The 21,764-nt window shown below is 43.2% G+C and overlaps 1 protein-coding gene across 1 annotated transcript in view; it reads right to left on the reverse strand.

Moving 5' to 3' along the window:
* Positions 1-21,764, reverse strand: part of hydin (HYDIN axonemal central pair apparatus protein) — a 977,428-nt gene that overhangs the window by 792,507 nt on the left and 163,157 nt on the right. The window contains exon 9 of the mRNA XM_063066586.1: positions 5,055-5,238. Within this exon, the coding sequence (XP_062922656.1) occupies positions 5,055-5,238 (184 nt within the window). The remainder of the gene's footprint in view (positions 1-5,054; positions 5,239-21,764) is intronic.

Raw genomic sequence — 21,764 nt, forward strand, 5'->3', positions numbered from 1 at the left:
TGAACTTCAAAGAAAATGACAATTAAAATTAAATAGTTGGATCCAATTTCCTCCCCTTTGAATCTAAATTACTTTTAGTTCCATTGCATCTGAAAATTTAAGGGCAAAAAAAACTTGTGGCATCTATGTTACATATAAAATAATGAAAAATCTACTCAGGTTATGAAAAATCAAGGGCAGACATATTCTCCTAAGTATTCATCTGGGTTCAGGGTGTGGGGATAGGAATCAGTTGTTGGAGCTATGATGCAAGCTGAGGGCGAAGCTTGACTGTCAGGTTTCAGAAGGAGGAGGGAATTGGAATGGAAGGGACAAACCAGGAGGACAGCCTTCAGTATTTGATTGAATGGAATTGAATTAAATTTATTACTTACATCTTTCAAATACATGAGGAGTAAAAATCTTTACATTTCCATTCAAATGTACAATGTGCAATTATAGTAATTTATAATAAATATTATGTACAACAGGATAGTCAATAAAACATAGAAATACAGTGGCATTCAGCATGAATTAAGCAGTCTGACGGACTGGTGGAAGAAGCTGCCCTAGAGCCTGTTGGTCGGCTTTTATGCGCGGTACCATTTCCCAGATGGTAGCAGCTGGAGCAGTTTGTGGTTGGGGCGACTCGGGTCTCCAATGATCCTTCGGGCCGTTTTTACACACCTGTCATTGTAAATGTCTTGAATAGTGGGAACTCCATAACTACAGATGCGCCGGGCTGTCCGCACCACTCTCTGCAAAATCCTATGATTGAGGGAGGTATAATTCCCATACCAGGCAGTGATGCATCCAGTCAGGATGCTCTCAATTGTGCCTCTAGAAAACGTTCTTAGAATTTGGGGGCCCACACCAAACTTCTTCAACCGTCTGAGGTGAAAGAGCTGCTGTTGTGCCTTTGTCACCACACAGCCGGTATGTACAGACCATGTGAGATCCTCAGTGATGTTTATACCGAGGAACTTAAAGCTATTCACCCTCTCAACCCCAGATCCATTGATGTCTATAGGGGTTAACCTGTCTCCATTCTTCCTGTAATCACTGGGGATCAAGCAAGGTTTATATGTTTGAGGCAGAGGCGACCATCACAATAGCTAAATGTATTGCTTAAAAAGGATCACCCAAGATAGGTACATGGCAAGGTACCAACTCAGGTAAATCTCCTTTAAGCATGAAATAGGCTTAAACTCCAATTGTGGGTCATGTATGCATAACTCTAAATCCAAGAAAAGGAGTTGGGACCCGTGTTGCAGTGTTGGATCCCATGCACATTTCTTAGTGCTTCAGATTATCAGACTCTAGGAGAACTCAGAAGGACACTGTGAACTTCTTAAAAGTTATGATAGGTCTCAAATCTTTCATTACATTGGTTTTTAATTGAAAATGAATTGTGCAATACATCAAAGAGTTATATGATCCAGTTTCCGTGCAAAGGATCTTTCAATGTATATACCAAAATGATAGTCAATTATATTCTTCTGTAGTATTTTCATAAAACAAGAGATCTATTCAAGAAGATTAGAGAAATCAAAGGAAAATTTCATGCAAAAATAAGTTTGGTAAAAGACAAAGATGATAAGGACCTTACAGAAGCAGAAGACATCAAAAAGAGATGGCCAGAATACCCAGAATAATTGGATAGGGAAGATCCCAACAGCGAAGACACGTGCAATGACTCCCTCATCGATCTAGAGCCGGATATTCTGGAAAGTGAAGTTGAATGGGTGATAGAAAACATTGCCAATAATAAGACTACAGGATGTGACAGGAGTCCAGTTAAATCGTTTAAAACTTCAAAAGGTGATGCTGTAAAAGTGTTGCATGTAATTTGCCAACAGATCTGGAAACCCCAACAATGGCCTTTAGACTGGAAAAGATCAGTTTATATCCCAATCCCCAAGAAGGGAAATGTAAAGGAAAGTTCAAATTACCAAACATTTCCACTAATTTCACATGCTAGCAAGGTAATGCTAAAGATCATGCAAGCAAGACTCCAGCAATATATGGAGCGAGAACTGCCAGGTGTACAAATTGGTTTTAGAAGAGGCAGGGGCACCAGACACCAAATTACTAATCTACACTTCATAATGGAGAAATCAAGGGAATTCCAGAAAAGTATTTATCTATGTTTTATTGACTACTTTGAAGCTAGTGTGGGCCATAATAAACTATGGCAAAGAAATAGGAATCCTGAAAGAAATGGGGATACCTGGACATCTGATCTGCCTTATGAGAAACTTGTACGAAGATCAAGAAGCAAGAGTTAGAACTGAACACAGAAACTGGTTCAAGATTGGGAAAAGAGTATGACAAGGCTGGATACTGTCACCCTGCTTATTTAATCTATATACTGAACACATCATGAGGAATGCTGGAATGGTAGACTCAAATGTTGGACTGAAAATTGCTGGACGAAATATTAACCACCTCAGAAATGCAGATGATACTACTCTAATGGCTGAAAGTGAGGAGGATCTGAGGAAGCTTCTAATCAAAGTGAAAGAATAAAGTGCAAAAGCTGGCTTTTCCTCAATATTAAGAAAACCAAGATTATGTCGACCAACCTTATTAATTCGGTGGTAATAAATAGAAATGAAGTGAAAGTAGTGACGGATTTTGTCTTCTTTGGTTCAGAGATTGAAGAGCAGAGACATAACATTGTCTACTAAGATCCATATAGTCAAGCCTATGGTATTTCCAGTTGTGATGTATGGCCGTGAGAGCTGGACTATTAGTAAGGCTGAATACAGAAGAATCAACACCTTTGAACTTGAATGCTGGAGGAAAGTGTTAAGAGTTCGTTGGACAGCAAGAAGATCCAACAAGTCAATACTTGAAGAAATACAGCCAGGCTGCTCACTAGGAGGCTTGATTATGAGACAAAAGCTCAAATATTTTGGCCACATCACGAGAAGACAGGATGCCTTGGTAAAACAGAAGGTAAAAGTAGAAGGGGATGACAGAGGCTATGATGGATAGATAATATTACTCAGACAATGCAAATGACCTTGGGGGATCTTAGAGAGGCTTGGTGTGTAGAAGTCCATGAGGTCACAAAGAGTTGGACTTGACTTAACGACTGAACAACAACAGTATTTTCATTGTATGTGGAATACATTGCAGCAATTTACAGACTACAAGCTCTCACAATCAGAATTGCAATAAAGACCTGGTAAAGCACAGAAAATGCTGGAGGAACTCAGCAGGTGAGGCAGCATCTAGGGAAATGAATAAACAGTCAGCATTTTGGTCTGAAATCCTTCATCAGGACTGATGAGTTGAACACTGAATGCCGGAATGCTCCGAGCTTTCATGCTAACCGCTATGCTACCGCAGCACACACAGATGCTACCATGGATGCCGGTCTTCAATAGACAGGCAAACAAGTTGGGAGGTCTCAGTACAACTTTATAAACCATTAGTTTGGCCACAGCTGGAATATTATATGCAGCTCTGGTCTATGCATATAAGAAAGAATAAGTGGTTGCAATGGAGAGGTTCAAGAAAAGATACACCTGAAGATTCTCTGGGCAGATGCTGCCTGACCTGCTGAGTTCCTCCCACAGCTTGTGAAGCCTCTTCTGCTGCTTCCTTTCTTTGTTATCAGGCCAATTCAAAGCTCCTCTAAGATCATGGGAGCAAATAACTGCTGATGCTCGAAATCTAGAAAATTCCTTCTTTCATTCTCCCCCATGTTCCTAGACTTGAACCTCTAGGATTATTTTTTTCCTCAGACATGAGATAAGACCCTTGCACCCGATGGCTGACAAACTAGTGATCACCCAACTGGTTCCTGTTGAAATGTCGGATTCTCCCTCTCACCACTCACACCCCTCCACCCCCACCTTTATACTGAAACAGCTCTTTAAATCTGCTGAGATAAGACAAATCTCATGATTTGTGATGATCAAGTGAACTGTGGACAAGGCATGAACAAACCAATAAGCATATAAGTTCTCAATCTGACTAGCATAGGGAAATGGGGAAAAAAACTAAGACTGAAGAATATTGCTGGCATTATGTACAGTCTATTCAGCATCTAAAGAGGAATGCCCTAGAGTACAGAATAGCAATGTGGGTCTCTCAAATGGAAGCAACACACATCAAAGTTGCTGGTGAATGCAGCAGGCCAGGCAGCATCTCTAGGAAGAGGTACAGTCGACGTTTCAGGCCAAGACCCTTCGTCAGGACTAACTGAAAGAAGAGCTAGTAAGAGATTTGAAAGTGGGAGGGGGAGGGGGAGATCCAAAATGATAGGAGAAGACAGGAGGGGGAGGGATGGAGCCAAGAGCTGGACAATTGATTGGCAAAAGGGATACGAGAGGATCATGGGACAGGAGACCCAGGGAAAAAGAAAAGGGGGAGGGGGGGAAAAACCCAGAGGATGGGCAAGGGTTATAGTGAGAGGGACAGAGGGAGAAAAAGGAGAGTGAGAAAAAGAATGTGTGTATATAAATAAATAACGGATGGGGTACGAGGGGGAGGTGGGGCATAAACGGAAGTTTGAGAAGTCAATGTTCATGCCATCAGGTTGGAGGCTACCCAGACAGAATATAAGGTGTTGTTCCTCCAACCTGAGTGTGGCTTCATCTTTACAGTAGAGGAGGCCATGGATAGACATGTCAGAATGGGAATGGGATGTGGAATTAAAATGCGTGGCCACTGGGAGATCCTGCTTTCTCTGGCAGACACAGTAGAGAAGGCCATGTATAGGCGTGTCAGAATGGGAATGGGACGTGGAATTGAAATGTGTGGCCACTGGGAGATCCTGCTTTCTCTGGCGGACACAGTAGAGGAGGCCGTGGATAGACATGTCAGAATGGGAATGGGACGTGGAATTAAAATGTGTGGCCACTCTCAAATGGAAAATGTTGTATTCCCCTGGGCTCTCCTGTTGAGCATGAAGTTAAAATTAAAATGTCATTTAAATAAAGGGTAACCAGCAATTTCTGACGTTTGTAGTTCGTGTAACAGAGCAATCCACAAGAACAAATAGGACAATATCTACCACCCACAGACCACTATTATCCCTGCAATCCAATCAAACCACTAACCACTGGCTCGATGAACAAGGTATCATCAGAAAGCAGCATCTTGTCATCCTGCACCGTTCGGCGACGATTCAGAAAAGTCCGGGACAGGATAGAAATACGTTCACGTAGAGCAGGGTCTTCAGCACATTCCTGCAAAAAGTAGTCTGTCACTTCCTCTTCTTCACTTATCAGATCTGAAAAGAATCTGATAAAAGACATGTAGGTCAGGGGAGGTGCAGATCCGAAAGCTCAAATCACAGGCACAGACAGGAATGAGTGCTCTATATTTACATCACATCCATCATCCATAACATTTCCTCTCTTGTAGAGAGACAGAAATAAAAACAGGAATTGCTAAAAATATACAACATATTAATCAGCATCTAAGGGAGATGTTGACTCACTTGGGTGGAACCCTACACCTACCTAGAATGCCATCTTGTTCTCTTTTTCTCATTATTTTCATTTTTCATTCTCTTTATTTCAAATTTCCAACATTATAGATCCTTGTTAAATGAATTAATGTTGCAACATCATGTTGTAACAGGAGCAAAATGTGAAGCTCCTTACCAATGTACCAATCAGCTAGGAGTGTATGGCAAGCTTTATATACCTTGTAAATTACCACTTGACAGAGGATTAATTTGCACTGCTCCATTGGCTTCATAATAATGGCACCCCTTGGTCACTGAGATTTCTGCATTTGCACTTTAATTGCTCATTAAAGTTAGAAATCAAGAAATTTCTAACAATTAATAGGACAAATTCACTTTTAATAATATATTTGTCAATCCCTTGCAAGTATTCTTTCTGTACCAGAAAATCTTCCACAGTATTCAAATTGCCATGTACTCCTTCACGGTGAGTTAAAGTTGAGACAGACCAAGGCTTCTGGTGCTTCATTCCTTGCACCAGGCTGCTACCAGTTCACACTTCACGCACATGAGAAAAGCATTGGGCGAAAGAATTTAGGAACAATTCCAATTAAACTGGTTGGTTGAAAAGAGAAAACGAAGCCAGCACTGGTGGAATGAGCCATACAAGTCTTCAGAAAGGAGGAGAAATAATGCAAAACCAGAGGTGATCTCAGAGGAGTGACGGGCCAGATTTTGTAGTGACTGTTAAGCTGGTCCAGCTTGCCAGTCAGGAGGCTAGGGGAATACAGTACGCTGTTTCTTCTCATGCCCTTCACAGATTGCTTCAGAGTGCAAAGTCATTCTAACCATGTGATCAGGTTAGCTGTTGAATGGCCTTGACACATTATCACATCAGAATGTGGCACAGTTTTCAGATCAGGTCATCTCCACATACCTTAGAGAAAATACTTTGTTAATGTTGCCTACAATTTTCCAAGCCTGATCCATTTGCCATTCTTTCAATAAACCATCTCTCACCCTGTATCTGGTAAAGATTCTATACCATTCTCTCAATTTCTCCACCACCCCCATATCTGGCTGATGACAAAACTTCCCAGGCCGGCGCCTTTAAGGAGACTTCCTTTTGCCTTAACCATGGCTTTTTCTCTACTATAGTTGACATGGCTCTCAAACTTCAATGCCTTCATTTCCCTAACTTTTGCTCTCCCCACAATCACAATGGGAGTAGGTTTTCAATCATCCTGACCATCCACCAGCCTCCTCATTCAACAGATCAGCTCCAAAGCTTTGACTACCCACAACAACCAGGCATATCCCCTCTGCTTCAGCATTTCAAAGGAATCATTGTTTCCATGCTTTCCAGGTCCACTTTCCGCTTCTCACACCAAAGTTGTTTACATCCATGAGCAACTTAATAACTGCCTTTTCACTTCTCTCCTCCTCCTCCTTCTCCTGTCAGGAATAAAAAAAAGTTCTTCTAGATGAAGCAGCAATGGTTTTGCATTTCTTCCAATTTAGTGTGTAATATTCCATGCTCACAATGTGCTGTTCTTTAAATTAAGGATCAAAAGGCAGACTAGGTCACTGATTTGCAGAAACCCTATACTACGCAAGGGTAGCCCTCAAATTCTTGTCTCCTGTCACTTCAATCCTCCTTCCCACACACACCTTGTCATTTTCTACACTTCTCAATATGAGGTTGAATAGCTATTCTTGTATCTTTTATCTGGATGCAAAACAACCTTTAGAACTTAATACTGAATTTAACAATCTCAAGTCACTATTTTTTTAAGTTCTCTTTCCACAGATGTGGCTGTACTCTTTCAATTCACTTTGATTAATTTTCACTTCCTTTCTCCAAATCATGTTTTTTAAAGTAATCGATAATTTGAGAACTTTGGTCTGCAGGCCAATAATGCCATTTCCCTCTCTGGAATTCGCCAGATCTGCTGAAGCATTCTTGATTCAAATGTTGACTTTCTCCTCCACTGATTCTTCCTGACCTGCTGAGTACTTCCAGAATTCCTGTGTCTTAGGAAACAAGACCAAGATCTAACACCACCAAGCAGAAGGATTAAAGATAAAAATTAGCTGCATTTGTCACATGTACATTGAAACATCGAAACCCACAAGTGTTGCCATAATGTTGGCACCAACATAGCTTTCCAACAACTTACTAACCCATATGTCTTTGGAATGTGGGGGGAAATCAGAGCACCCGGAGGAAAGACACGCAGTTTTGGGGAATGTACAAATTCCTTACAGACAGTCGTTGGAACTTGGAACCGCTATCGCTGACACCGTACAGCATTGCACTGGCCACTACACTACATAGCCTCTGACCATTTAAAGACATGTTTTACTATCTGCAGTTTACCAGCTGTAGATTGTGTAAATGAGCAGCTTTTATTACCTACAGCCATTACAACTCTGCCCAGCCATACCCATACCAAATCCTTATACCCTGGCACCATTTTCATGGCATTTCCAAGGAACAATACCTTTAGAGACAAGGGTTTTCCAAATCAGCAATGATAAAGAATAATGATCTCATGCACAATCTATCCATACTACTATGCCTGGAATGTGCTGCCCATAAATATAGAAACATAGAAACATAGAAAACATGTAGCACAATACAGGCCCTTTGGCCCACATTGCTGTGCCAAACATGTACTTGTATTAGAAATTTCCTAGGGTTACCCATAGCCCTCTATTTTTCTAAGTTCCATGTACCTATCCAGGAGTCTCTTAAAGGACCCTATCGTATCCGCCCCCACCACCGTCGCCAGCAGCCCATTCCACACACTCACCACTCTCTGTGTAAAAACCTTAACCCTGCCATCTCCTCTGTACCTACTTCCAAGCACCTTAAAACTGTGCCCTGTCGTGTTAGCCATTTCAGCCCTGGGAAAAAGCCTCTGACTATCCACATGATCAATGCCTTTCATCATCTTATACACCTCTGTCAGGTCACCTCTCATCCTCCACTGCTCCAAGGAGAAAAGGCCGAGTTCACTCAACCTGTTTTCATAAGGCATGCTCCCCAATCCAGGCAACATCCTTGTAACACACATCAAAGTTGCTGGTGAACGCAGCAGGCCAGGCAGCATCTCTAGGAAGAGGTACAGTCGACGTTTCAGGCCGAGACCCTTCGTCAGGACTAACTGAAGGAAGAGTTAGTAAGAGACAAATCTGACGAAGGGTCTCGGCCTGAAACGTCGACTGCGTTCACCAGCAACTTTGATGTGTGTTGCTTGAATTTCCAGCATCCGCAGAATTCCTGTTGTTTGCGTTTTTAAACATCCTTGTAAATTTCCTCTGCACTCTTTCTATGGTTTCCACATTCTCCCTGTAGTGAAGTGACCAGAACTGAGCACAGTACTCCAAGCGGAGTCTAACTAGGGTCCTATATAGCTGTAACATTACCTCTCAGCTCTAAGCTCAATCCCATGGTTGATGAAGGCCAATTTACTGTATGCCTCCTTAACCAGAGTCAACCTGCGCAGCAGCTTTGAGTGTCCTATGGACTCGGACTCAATGATCCCTCCGATCCTCCACACCGTCAAGAGTCTTACCAATAATACTATATTCTGCCATCATATTTGACCTACCAAAATAAACCACTTCACACTTATCTGGGTTAAACTCCATCTGCCACTTCTCAGCACAGTTTTGCATCCTATCAAAGTCCCACTGTAACCTCTGAGAGCCCTTCACACTATCCAAAATACCCCCAACCATCAGCAAATTTACTAACCCATCCCTCCACTTCCTCATCCAGATCATTTATAAAAATCATGAAGAGCAGAGGTCCCAGAACAGATCCCTGAGGCACACCACTGGTCACCGATTAAGATTAAGATTAAGATTAAGATCAATATCTCCCTTAATATTGTAGCCACTGAATCATTCATTCCTCAAAGAAAACATTGCCTATAGTCTGTCCCTGTCCAACCACACTGATGTCATAGCCAAGAAAGCTCATCAGTGCCTCTATTTCTTCAGGAAGCTACAGACATTTGGCATGTACCATTTGATCTTCACCAGTTTCAGTCAATGCACAGTAGAAAGCATCCAAATGCATCAAGGCTTGTTATGGCAACTGCTTCACCCATGACCACAAGAAACTTCAGAGTTGTGAACACAGTTCAGCACACCAGAAAAACCAGCCACCCCTACATGCACTCTGTCTATGCTTCCTACTGTCTTGGTAATGTATTCAACATAACCAAAGACCCCACCTACCTTGAACATATCTCTTCTCCTTCCTCCCATCGGGCAGAAGATACAAAGGCCTGAAAGTATGTACTGCCAGGCTCAAGGACAGCTTCGATCCCACCTAATATGCCTATTGAATGCCTTCCTAGTACAATAAGATGGACTCTGGCCTCACAATCTACTTCTTTTTGGCATTGCGCCTTTTTGTCTCCCTGTGCTGCACTTTCTCTGTAACTGGAACACTTTATTCTTCACTTTGTTATTGTTTTACCTTGTACCACTTCAATGCACTGTTGTAATGAATTGATCTACCAGATGTTTTTCACTTAACCTCAGTACATGTAGTAATAACTGAACAAATTACCATCTTTTATTAATCCATGCAGGACTTTGGATCCATCTTCAATTCAACATACAAAACCTGTAACAGGTTTGAGCATCTAATGCTAATGAAGAAGTAACAGTAGTGAGGAACTCAAAGTGTTCAATACGACAAAGAGAAAGCAGCAGAGACACTATTAGGACCAAAACCAAACATGTCTCTGAAACTGATAGAATGCCAGTGTTTTTAAAATTTCCTAAACTCCATAGGTCCTAACAGATTTGAAAGTAACAAATATAGCATCACGAGCAGAGGAGAGTGGGAGAACAACAAACCAAAACTTAAGTTACACACACAAAAAATGCTGGTGGAACGCAACAGGCCAGGCAGCACCTATAGGTATAGTACCTCTTCCAATAGGTGCTGCCTGGCCTGCTGCGTTTCACCAGCATTTTTTGTGTGTGTTGCTTGAATTTCCAGCATCTGCAGATTTCCTCGTGTCTGCATTTTTAAAAACTTAAGTTAGCCTGATATCTGACGTCTGAATAATGCTAGAACCCATTATTGAGCAGAAAGGCACAATGGTGCTGCTGAAGGGTCTTTTCCTGAAATGTCAACTGTACTCTTTTCCATAGATGCTGCCTGGCCGACTGAGTACCTCCAGCATTTTGTGTGTGTTGCACAGTAAGGTGGTGCAGCAGTTAGCTCTGCTGCATCATAGCTCAGCCAGCTATGTTTGAACAACTTTGGGTGCTGTCTATGTGGAGTTTGCACAAACAACCTGTGACAGCATGGGATTTCCCCAGATGCTCCAGCTTCCTCCCACATCCCAAAGACAGTAAGTTACACCAGCATAGATGGATAGCATAGAAACCAGAGGGCAATTAATGCTCAGATAGTAGGTTTAAAGGTTGAATGGTATTTCTTTAAGAGCTGGCCTGGACTCAATCGGCCAAATGGATTCCCTCCATGTCATTGGAAAGTATAATTAATGAATAATGAGGAAAATTATTATGCTATTATAGGGTAAAGGAATGGGTGGAAACAGATGCATAATTCACCACCACCAACATTGAGTTGGTGTTGACTTTAAGAGACTGTGTTTGACACAATGACATGAAGGTTTCTACCGAGCTATACCTTCTGCGTTTGGTTGACAATAAACTTTGGTATTAGTTTCCCTTCAACTTAAAGTAGTTCTACCATTTTATTTAGGAAAACCTATGCTATAACAACTACGATCCTCAGAAAATAAATCACAAACACTGCCCCCCCCAAAGTTGCAGGAAGAATGGCAAATGAGTGAGACAACCCGCACATCTTTACATGCAAAGACGGACAAGCACAAATCCACAAATACACCCATGCTCAAAGATGGCCAGGCACACATCGACAAATACACCCATGCTCAGAGACAGACAGGCACACAGCCACAACTACACTCACACTCAGAGACAGACAGGCACACATTGACAAATACACTCATACGCAGAGACAGGCAGGCACACATTGACAGATACACTCACACTCAGAGACAGACAGGCACACGTTGACAAATACACCCATGCGCAGAGTCAGACAGGCACACATTGACAAATACACTCATACTCAGAGACAGGCAGGCACACATTGACAAATACACTCACACTCAGACAGACAGGCACACGTCAACAATTACACCCATGCGCAGAGTCAGACAGGTACACATTGACAAATACACTCACACTCAGAGACAAACAGGCACACACCACAAATACACTCACACTCAGAGACAGGCAGGCACACATTGACAAATACACTCACACTCAGACAGACAGGCACACGTCGACAATTACACCCATGCGCAGAGTCAGACAGGTACACATTGACAAATACACTCACACTCAGAGACAGGCAGGCACACATTGACAAATACACTCACACTCAGAGACAAACAGGCACACACCACAAATACACCCATACCCGGAGACAGACAAGCACACATCCACAATTACACTCATACTCAGAGACAGACAGGCACACATTGACAAATACACTCAAACTCAGAGACAGGCAGGCACACAGCCACAAATACACTCATACTCAGAGACAGACAGGCACACATCAACAAATGCACTCATGCTCAGAGATAAACAGACACACGTCCACAACTACAACTGTACACAGAGACAAGCAGTCAAATGTCTACAAGTACATCCATGCTCAAAGACTGCCAGACACTCATCACAACTACACCCAGACTCAGAGACAGGCATCTACACACTCTTAAATACACCCATACCCATAGTCAGGCAGGTACACATGACAAATACACCCATATGAGAGACAGCTTGGCACACATCCACAAACACAACCATACTCAGATACCGGCAACTACACACCCTTAAATGCACTCATATCCAGAGACAGGCAAGCACAGAACCACAAATATACCTATACTTAGAGAGAAGCAGGTATACATCCACAAGTACACCTATACTCAGAGACAGGTAGTCACACTTCTTTGATGAAAGGACAAGAAATTGGCAGTGGAGAAAGATAAGGACATTTTTGATGAGAAATAACAAGCTGTTCCTCATGTAACCACAAGGATCAGGTAATATACTGGTAATGTGAAGACGGTAGAGGCACAGAAGGAGACAGCTGACAATAGTGACTTGCAGCCAAGCAGGAGACAAGGGATCACCAATGCGCCAGCTCACCAGATGGAGAGCGCAAACTTCAGTAATGACCAAAAAGACACCCGGTAATGCAGACGATAGGAAAGCATATGTGGGGAGGCTAGAAGAGATGCCAGAGGTGGTGAGGTGAATGACCGAGTTAATCTCCAACCTCATGGGGAGCTATCTGTTCATCATTTCCAATCTCACCCAAATAAATTAGCTTTGTTCAGTAAATATTAAATTTTATATTATAGTATGTTGAACTTAATATTTCACAGAGAAATCCACAGAAAATAAACTTAAAATGTTGAAAAAAGCATAAAGAGGAGAAAATAAGGCATGAATAGGAGTAAATAATACAGCAGGAAACTGAAAAACAGCATTTTTTGAAATATTAATACGTTAGAAAGAATGCAGGAAAGAAAGGAATTTCATAAATCATTGAGTAAAGATATACAGTGCTTATAAAAAGTATTCACGACACCTTGGAAGTTTTCATGTTTTATTGTTTTACAACATTGAATCACAATGGATTTAATTTGGCTTTTTTGATACCGATCAACAGTAAGACGCTTTTGTGTCAAAGTGAAAACAGATCTCTACAAAGTGATCTAAATTAATTAAAAATATAAAACACAAAATAATTGATTGCATAAGTATTCACCCCCTTCAATTCAGTATTTTGTAGATACACCTTTGGCAGCACTTACAGCCTTGAGTCTATGTGGATAGGTGTCTAACAGCTTTGCACATCTGGACACTGCAATTTTGCCCTATTCTTAGACCAGGGGTCCCCAACCTTTTTTGCACCGCGGACCAGTTCAATATTGACAATATTCTTGCGGACCAGCCGACCGGAGGGTGGTGGAGATGTTCAGGTAGGGTTAAACTCACCTTAACGTGTCTTTTACAGTTAGGGTTGCCAACTTTCTCACTCCCAAATAAGAGATAAAATTAGCAGCTAAATCCCGGGACACTTTACCCCAGGAAAGACCATCATGACCATGAAGCCTTGCGCGGGCACCTGTGCACGCATGCGTGACGTGCGCATGTGATGTGCACATGCGCATACGTGCCGATTTTTCTCCCCCACAAATCGGTTTTGCCTTCATCTTCCCAACTATACTGTACATACATTATTTCTACTTTATATAGGCTGTGTATTTATCATATCAGTCCTGCTTTTACTGTATGTTAGTGTTATTTATTTTCAGTTTTATGTGTTATTTGGTATGATTTGGTAGGTTATTTTCTGGGTCTGGGAACACTCAAAATTGTTTCCCATATAAATTAATGGTAATTGCTTCTTCACTTCTTGCCATTTTGGCACGAAAGGTTTCATAGGAACACTCTACCTTAGCGGGGGAAATATGGGACAAGGGCGGTCCCGTATGGGACAAACCAATTTAGCCCAATATACGGGATGTCCCAGCAAATACGGGACAGTTGGCAACCCTATGTTCAAGTTCAACAGTGCGTGACAGGGAATGAGGAAAGGTGCAGCTGACTCATATCGTTTCCTCGCGGCCCAGTAGCACAAGCTTTGCGGCCCGGTACCGGTCCGCGGTCCGGTGGTTGGAGACCGCTGTCTTAGACCATAAGATCATGACATAGCAGCAGAATTAGGCCATTCAGCCCATCATGTCTGCTCCACCACTCCATCATGCTGATCCTGGATGCCACTCAACCCCATACACCTGCCTTCTCTCCATATGCTTTGATATCAAACCGATCAAGAAACGGTCAACTTCCACCTTAAATATACCCACAGATTTGGTCTCCACCGCAGTCTGTGGCAGAGCATTCCACAAATGCACCACTCTCTGGCTAAAAACAAATCCTCCTTACTTCTGTTCTAAAAGGTCACCTCTCAATTCAGAGGCTGTGCCATCTAATTTTGGAAACCCAACATCAGAAATATCCTCTCCACATACACCCTATCTAGTCCTTCCAACATTTGCTGGTTTCTATGAGATCCTTACACATTCTTCTAAATTCCAGGGAGTACAAGTCCAAAGCAGCCAAACTCTCCTCATATGTTAACCCCTTAATTCCCAGAATCATCCTTATGAATCTCCTCTGGACTCTCCAATGACAACAAATCCTTTTTGAGATATGGGCCCAAACTCCAAGTGCAGCCTCACTAGTGCCTTATAAAGACTCAGCACAATCTCCTTGTTTTTATATTCTATTCTCTTGAAATTAATGCCAACATTGCATTTGCCTTTTTTACCAAAGACTCAATCTGTAAATTAACCTTCTGGGTGTCTTGCACGAGGACTCCTAAGCCCCTTGCACCTCTGATGTCTGAACCTTCACCCCATTTAGATGGAAGTCCGCGCTACCAAATACTTTTACCAAAATGCATTATTATACATTTCCCAACACTGTATTCCATCTGCTACTTTTTTGCCCATTCTTCCAATTTGTCTAAGTCCTGATACAATTGCATTGCTTCCTCAGCACTACCTACCCCTCCACATATCTTCGTACACCACTAGTTACTGACAGCCAAACAGAAAAGGCCCCTTTTATTCCCAGTCACTGCCTCCTGCCTATCAAATGCCTTCTGAAAATCCAAGTAAATGACATCTGCTGCCTCTCCTTTGTCCACCCTGCTTGTTACTTCCTCGAACAACTCCTAACAGATTTGTCAAGCAAGACTTCCCTTTACGGAAACCATGCTGACTTTGACTTATTTTATCATTCATCACCAAGTACCTCAAATTCTCATCCTTAATAATAGACTCCAACACTTTCCCAACCACTGAGGTTAGGCTTACTGGCCTATTACTTTGCCTTTGCCTTCCTCCTTTCTTAAGGAGTGGAGTGACATTTGCAAGCTTCAAGTCCTTTAGGACCATAGCAGAATCAAGATATTCTTGAAAGATCATGACCAATGCATCCATTATCCCTTCAACAATCTCTCTCAGACTCTGGAATGTAGTCCATCTGGTCCAGGTGACTTATTCACCTTAAAACCTTTGATCTTGCCTTGCACTTTTTCCTTTGTAATAGCAATGGTACAGATTCCTGCTCCCTGACACTCACGGACCTCTGGCACACTGTTAGTGTCTTCCACAGTGAAGAAAGATGCAAAGTACCCATTAACTACATGTGCCATTTCATTTTCCAGTGGTCCAATATCAACTCTCACCTCCCCTTACTCCTTATAAAACTGAAAAAAACTTATGGTATCCTGTTTTATATTATTGGCTAGTTTGCCTTCATATTACATCTTTTCCCATCCTATAGCTTTTTAGTGGCCTTTTGTTGGATTTTAAAAGCTTCCCAATCATCCAACTTCCCACTCACTTTTACTACCTTATATGACCTTTCCTTGGTTTAATTTCCCCTGTCAGACATGCTTTCCTAACTCTGCCACATGAGAACTTCTTCTTCTGTGGGACATATCTATCCTGCTCCTTGTGAACGATTCCCAGAAACTTCAGTCATCTCTGCTCTGCTGTCAACTCTGCCAGTATCCTCCTCCAATCCACCTGGGCAAGTTCCTATCTTGTGCCTCTGTAATTCCCTTTATTCCATTGAAATACTGATGTATGTGACTTATGCTTCTCCCTCTCAAGATGCAGTATGAATTCAATCATATTTTCTTCTTTACAAACAACACACATCAAAGTTGCTGGTGAACGCAGCAGGCCAGGCAGCATCTCTAGGAAGAGGTACAGTGACGTCGACTGTACCTCTTCCTAGAGATGCTGCCTGGCCTGCTGCGTTCACCAGCAACTTTGATGTGTGTTGCTTGAATTTCCAGCATCTGCAGAATTCCTGTTGTTTTCTTCTTTACAAAACTGCTCAAGTTCTGTCATTTTGTTTAGGGATCATGAATAAACAGCCCTTTTCAAGTCCAGCCACAAATTCTCAGTTGGATTGAAGTCTGGACTCCTCAATCTAGTTTTCCTCCAGGATTTCCCTGTATTTTGCTGCATTGCTTTTACCTCCTACCTTCACAAGCCTTCCAGGGACTGCTGCAGTGAAACACCCCTCAGAATGATGCAGCCACCACCATGCTTTACGGTAGGGATGGCGTGTTTTTGATGTTGTACTGTGTTGCGCTTACACCAAACAGCATTCAATCTGATGGACAAAAGGCTCAATTTTGGTTCATCAGATCACAGAACTTTCTTCCAGCTGACTTCAGAGTCTCCCACATGCCTTCTGACAAACTCTAGCCAAGATTTCAAGTGAGTTTTTTTCAACAGTGGCTTTCTCTTTGCCACTCTCCCATTAAGCCGTGACTGATGAAACACCCAGGCAACAGTTGTTGTATACATAGTCTCTCCCATCTCAGCCACTGAAGCTTGTAACTCATCCAGAATTGTCATAGGTCTCTTGGAGGCCTCCCTCACGAGTCTCCATCTGTTTCAGAGGACACCCAGCTCTCGGCAGATTTACAGCAGTGTCATTAACTGTACTCCAAGGGATATTCAGTGACTTGGAAACCTTCTTGTATCCATCTCCTCACTTGTACTTTTCAACAACCTTTCTGCCGAGTTGCTTGGAGTGCTGTTTTGTCTTCACGTGTAGGTTTTGCCAGTATACTGACTCTTTAGCAGTTGGACCTTCTAGATACAGGTGTATTTTCGCAACAACACCTTGACTGCATACAGTGATCTCCATTTAACTAATTATGAGATTTCTAAAACCAATTGGCTGCATCAGTGACAATTTGGTGTGTCATGTTAAAGGGGATGAATATTTATGCGGTCAATTATTTTGTGTGTAGCCCCCCTGGCCAGCCTCAGGGTCGCTCGGCTCGCTGTCATCTAGGGAAACAGCCCTCGGCCCCGCCAAACTGGATAATAGTTTGTGTGGATGCTGTGTGATGTACCCCACCCCACCCAAATAACAGACAATGCACCAGATACGATTAAATGATTTACAGTTTATAGATATTACTGTAACTATATAATTAATAGAGAATAAAATATAAAAGGAAAATAAAAGGCGCCACACTTATCAAAGTTCAATCTCTTCGTGCACAAACAGTTGAAGCTCAGGACCTTTCTTCTTCACCCTGTGACCCCTCAGACCACCTTGACTGGCTGCCTGGGACCAACAACGGTGGTCGACCAGACGCTCCACACAAGTTCGTCTCTGTCTCCTCTCCTCGCTGAACGCCCCACTTGGGGTCCGATCCCATTAGCAGACTCACAGCACCTGGTCCATCCTCTGTCTCTTTCTCCCGCCTTCTCCCTCAAAACCCCACACATACAATATCTTCAAATACGCCAATAACATAACAACTATCCCAATTGGTTCGTAACATATTCTTATCACACTCTAACCCAAAACAAGCTGCTAGCGCAAGAACTTTCTCAGCATTTAACATAACAAAGAAGCATTCCCAAGTATAACATAACAAAGAAGCCATTTTAATTAGCCTATACAGTAACATAAAAGACGAAACCCCCTTACATGTGTTTTATATTTGTAATTAATTTAGATCACTTTGCAAAGGTCTGTATTCACTTTGACACGAAAGAGTCTCATTCTGTTGATCCATGCCAAAAGAAAGCCAAATTAAATCCACTGGGATTCAATGTTTGTAAAACAATAAAACATGAAAACTTCCAAGGCAGGTGAGTAACTTTTTCTAGGCACTGTACATAGTAATCCTGTGTTTACTAACCAGAAAATACATATTGGACATGTACATGGAGCCAGTACTTAAATGAGTACAGAGAACAAGGATGATAATATGACAAACAAAACCAATTCCTTAAGGCTCCTGAGACTTTTGTCAGGACTATGATCAGCAACATGGGCATAAGCTAAGGATATCTAGAATTTAGGAACTGCAGTGCACATATGAAATCTTGATGCTGCAGTAACACTGCAACACAAGATTTAATAAAGCTTTAAAGTCTAGATCAGAGGCATATTGGCCAAACATGGGCAAATAGGAGTAGCTCAGTTATGCAACTTGGTGGGCTTGGATGACCTGGGCTGTAGGGCCTGTTTCAATGCTGTGACTCTATCTCTGTGTGTAGCCTCCCGTTTTAATCTGCACTACTCAGGAAATCCATGTGGATGTATTGTCTTGCTAAAGGCAAGTATCAGGATTTAACCAAGTTTCTTCCAGGGATGCCTACCCTGAAGAAGTTTAAATCTTCTCTTCAATGGGAGTTCAGTGAAACCCTCTCTCACTGCTCCTCCTCCGTGATCCCTGCAGCCATCTGATGCCTTGACCAGACCCACTATGCCAGTCATGTATCATTCCTGGGAGCTTGTCTTCATCACCACATTTGTGCCACATGGCTTCCAGATCCATTTTCTGGTCTCTCAGTTTGGACATACCGAGGATCCCGGGTACTCACATTCAATGAACTGCTTCTCCCTCTGAAATCTATGCTCTGTCCTTTTCACCATGTGGAGATATCTAGTGGCCCTATCTCAGTCTCTGCCACAGATCCAGGCCTCTCTCTCCTCTGCCTGTGTGCATCTCTCCAACATTTTATCTTCCACCAGATTCATGCATTCAACCACCGGTTCTTTGCCTTCTTTGCGTCCAGCAAGGATCAGAAGATCATCCATCTTCAACCACAGATCCTGCTATCTTCATCTCCGATGGCCCTAGACACCCCAAGACTGTGATCCCTGCTGCCTCCTGCTTGGACCTCAATTCTATTGGATGCCCCCAGATTACAGATCGCGCCGACTCCATCCCTGGTCCCCATAACTCTGGGCACCTCTGAACTTGTGACACCACTACCATCAACACTGGTTCCATCAATTCTGAATGGATCCAGAACCCAGATTCCACTGCCATCAATGCTGGTTCCTATGACCCTGGACACCTTCAGACTGCTAACTTCATGGCCGTTGGCTCCAGGTCCAGCCTAGATTTTAACTGCCAGCACCCCCAGGCCGAGACATTGCGCATTACTGCTGGATCCCCAGTCTCCCCTTCCCCCACCACCACTTTGCAACCCCGTGTCTCTCAGGCCCATCAGCTCTTAGGCCCTTGGAGCCTCCACCTTTCTCTCATCACACCTTTCCTGAACACCCCAACCCTCTTCTCTCATCTGACAACATCAACTCTCTTCCCCGCTCTGATCCCAGCTCTAATACTTGCTGTGTCTTCACAATTCCCTCTGACCTTCCCCACTTTGAAGCAGAACATTCTGTCTTTGGTTAGGGCCTCACCTTTGTCCCCCTTCGCCTGCACCTCAGTGAGTTCCACGCCAGCCACAATGTCGAGCTCTTCTTCTGTCACCTCTATATCTGAGCCCACCTCTTTAGCAAGGATTCCACACCCTACGCTGATGACCCCTTCTCCTCTTCTTGGACACCCCACTCTGGTTCTCTGTCTGCTCTGGATCTTTTCATCTCAAATTACCAACGAGACATCATCCATCTCGACTTCAGCACTCCCCTCTCTTCCTCTAATCTTATCCCCTCTGAATGCACTGCCCTCCACTCTCTCCACACCAATCGCAATTTTATCATCAAGTCAGCAAACAGGGTGCTGTTGTCATGTGGCACACTGACCTCTACCTTGCTGAGGCCGGGCAGCAACTCTCAGACCTAGCCCTTGAAGAGGATCCCACTCTAAATCACCAGAAAACTGTCGCTGACACCATCACTGACTTCATCCACTCTACAGAACTCCCATCCACTGGCACTAACTTCATAATTCCCTTACCCTACACTGCTCACTGGGTAGTGGGTAGTGGCTCCATATGTCAGTATTACAGGGCGTGACGACGCTGCCCTACACGAGTCCCGGGCTCAGCTGGCTCCGGCTGACAGTACCCGGTATGGGCCCCTATCCAGGGTTACGGATCCCACTGCCTTGTGGGTATCTTCGGGAGAAGAGAAGGCTAAGGAGTAAACCCTACACAAATCCGGAATGGAGCCCCTAAAGCCATTGGATGACGTATCACATCACCTCCCGGCAGCTCCTGCAGCCAAGCTGATGCCAAATGTACTGCTTTGCATTCCTTTGGACCACATCCGCGAGGCTGAGAGGGGGATCTTGATGTCTGGGCAGCCCAGGATCTACGCACCGGAGAGGCAATTGAGTCCTAAACCGGGCATCTCCACTGTCTACTTAGACAGATGGAGCCATTAATAATTAATTAATAATGCACTGCTCACTTCTACTTCCTACTGAAGATCCACAAACTGGACTGTCTAGGTAAGCTTATTTTCTCTGCCTGCTCCTGCCCCACTGAACTCATGTCCTCGTATCTTGAAATCATTTGATCCCCCTTGGTTCAGTCCCTTCCCACCTACATCCTCAACACTCCTTATGCCCTTGATCTCCTCAGTAACTTTCAATTTCCTGGCCCTGACTGCCTCATCTTCACTATGGATATTCAGATCCTATACATTTCTATCCCCATCAAGATGGCCTCAAAGCTCTCTGCTTCTTTCTTGACAAAAGAACCAGCCAATCCCCCTCCACCACCACCCTCCTCCATCTGGTAGAACAGGTCCTCTCGCCCTGAATAATACTTCCTTCGGCTCCTATCACTTTCTCCAGACTCAAGGGGTAGCCATGGGCACCTGAGTGGGCCCCAGCTCTGTCTGCCTCTTCGCTATGTACAAACGTTTGTAGAACAGTCCTTGTTCATGGCCTTCCCCAGTAATATGCCCCAACTCTTCCTCCACTAAATTGATGATTGCATAGGTGCTGCTTCTTGCATCCATGCTGAGCTCATCAATTTTATCAACTTTGCCTCTAACTTCCACTCTACACTTAAGTTCACTTAATCCATCTCTGAGACCTCCCTCCCTTTCCTCCATCTCTCTGACAAACTGTCAACTGACATCTTTTATAAACCAGATTCCCACGATTATCTTCTCTATACCTCTTCCCACACTATCTCTTGTAAAAATGCTATTCCCTTTTCTCAGTTTCTTTGCCTCTGCCGCATCTGTTTCCAGCAACGGCTTTCTGTTCTAAGACGTCAAGATATCATCCTTCATTAAAGAACAGGGTTTCCATCCCTCCATTATTGGTGCCTCCCTCATCTGCATCTCCTCCATTTCCCGAACATCTTCCCGCTGCCTTAGCAGTGATAAAGTTCCTCTTGTCCTTCCCTACTACCCCTTCAGCCTCTGTATCCAACACATTATACTCGACAACTTCTGCCATCTCCAAAGGGCTCCTACCACC

This window comes from Mobula hypostoma, chromosome 14, assembly GCF_963921235.1.
Source record: "Mobula hypostoma chromosome 14, sMobHyp1.1, whole genome shotgun sequence".
Classification (NCBI taxonomy): domain Eukaryota; kingdom Metazoa; phylum Chordata; class Chondrichthyes; order Myliobatiformes; family Myliobatidae; genus Mobula; species Mobula hypostoma.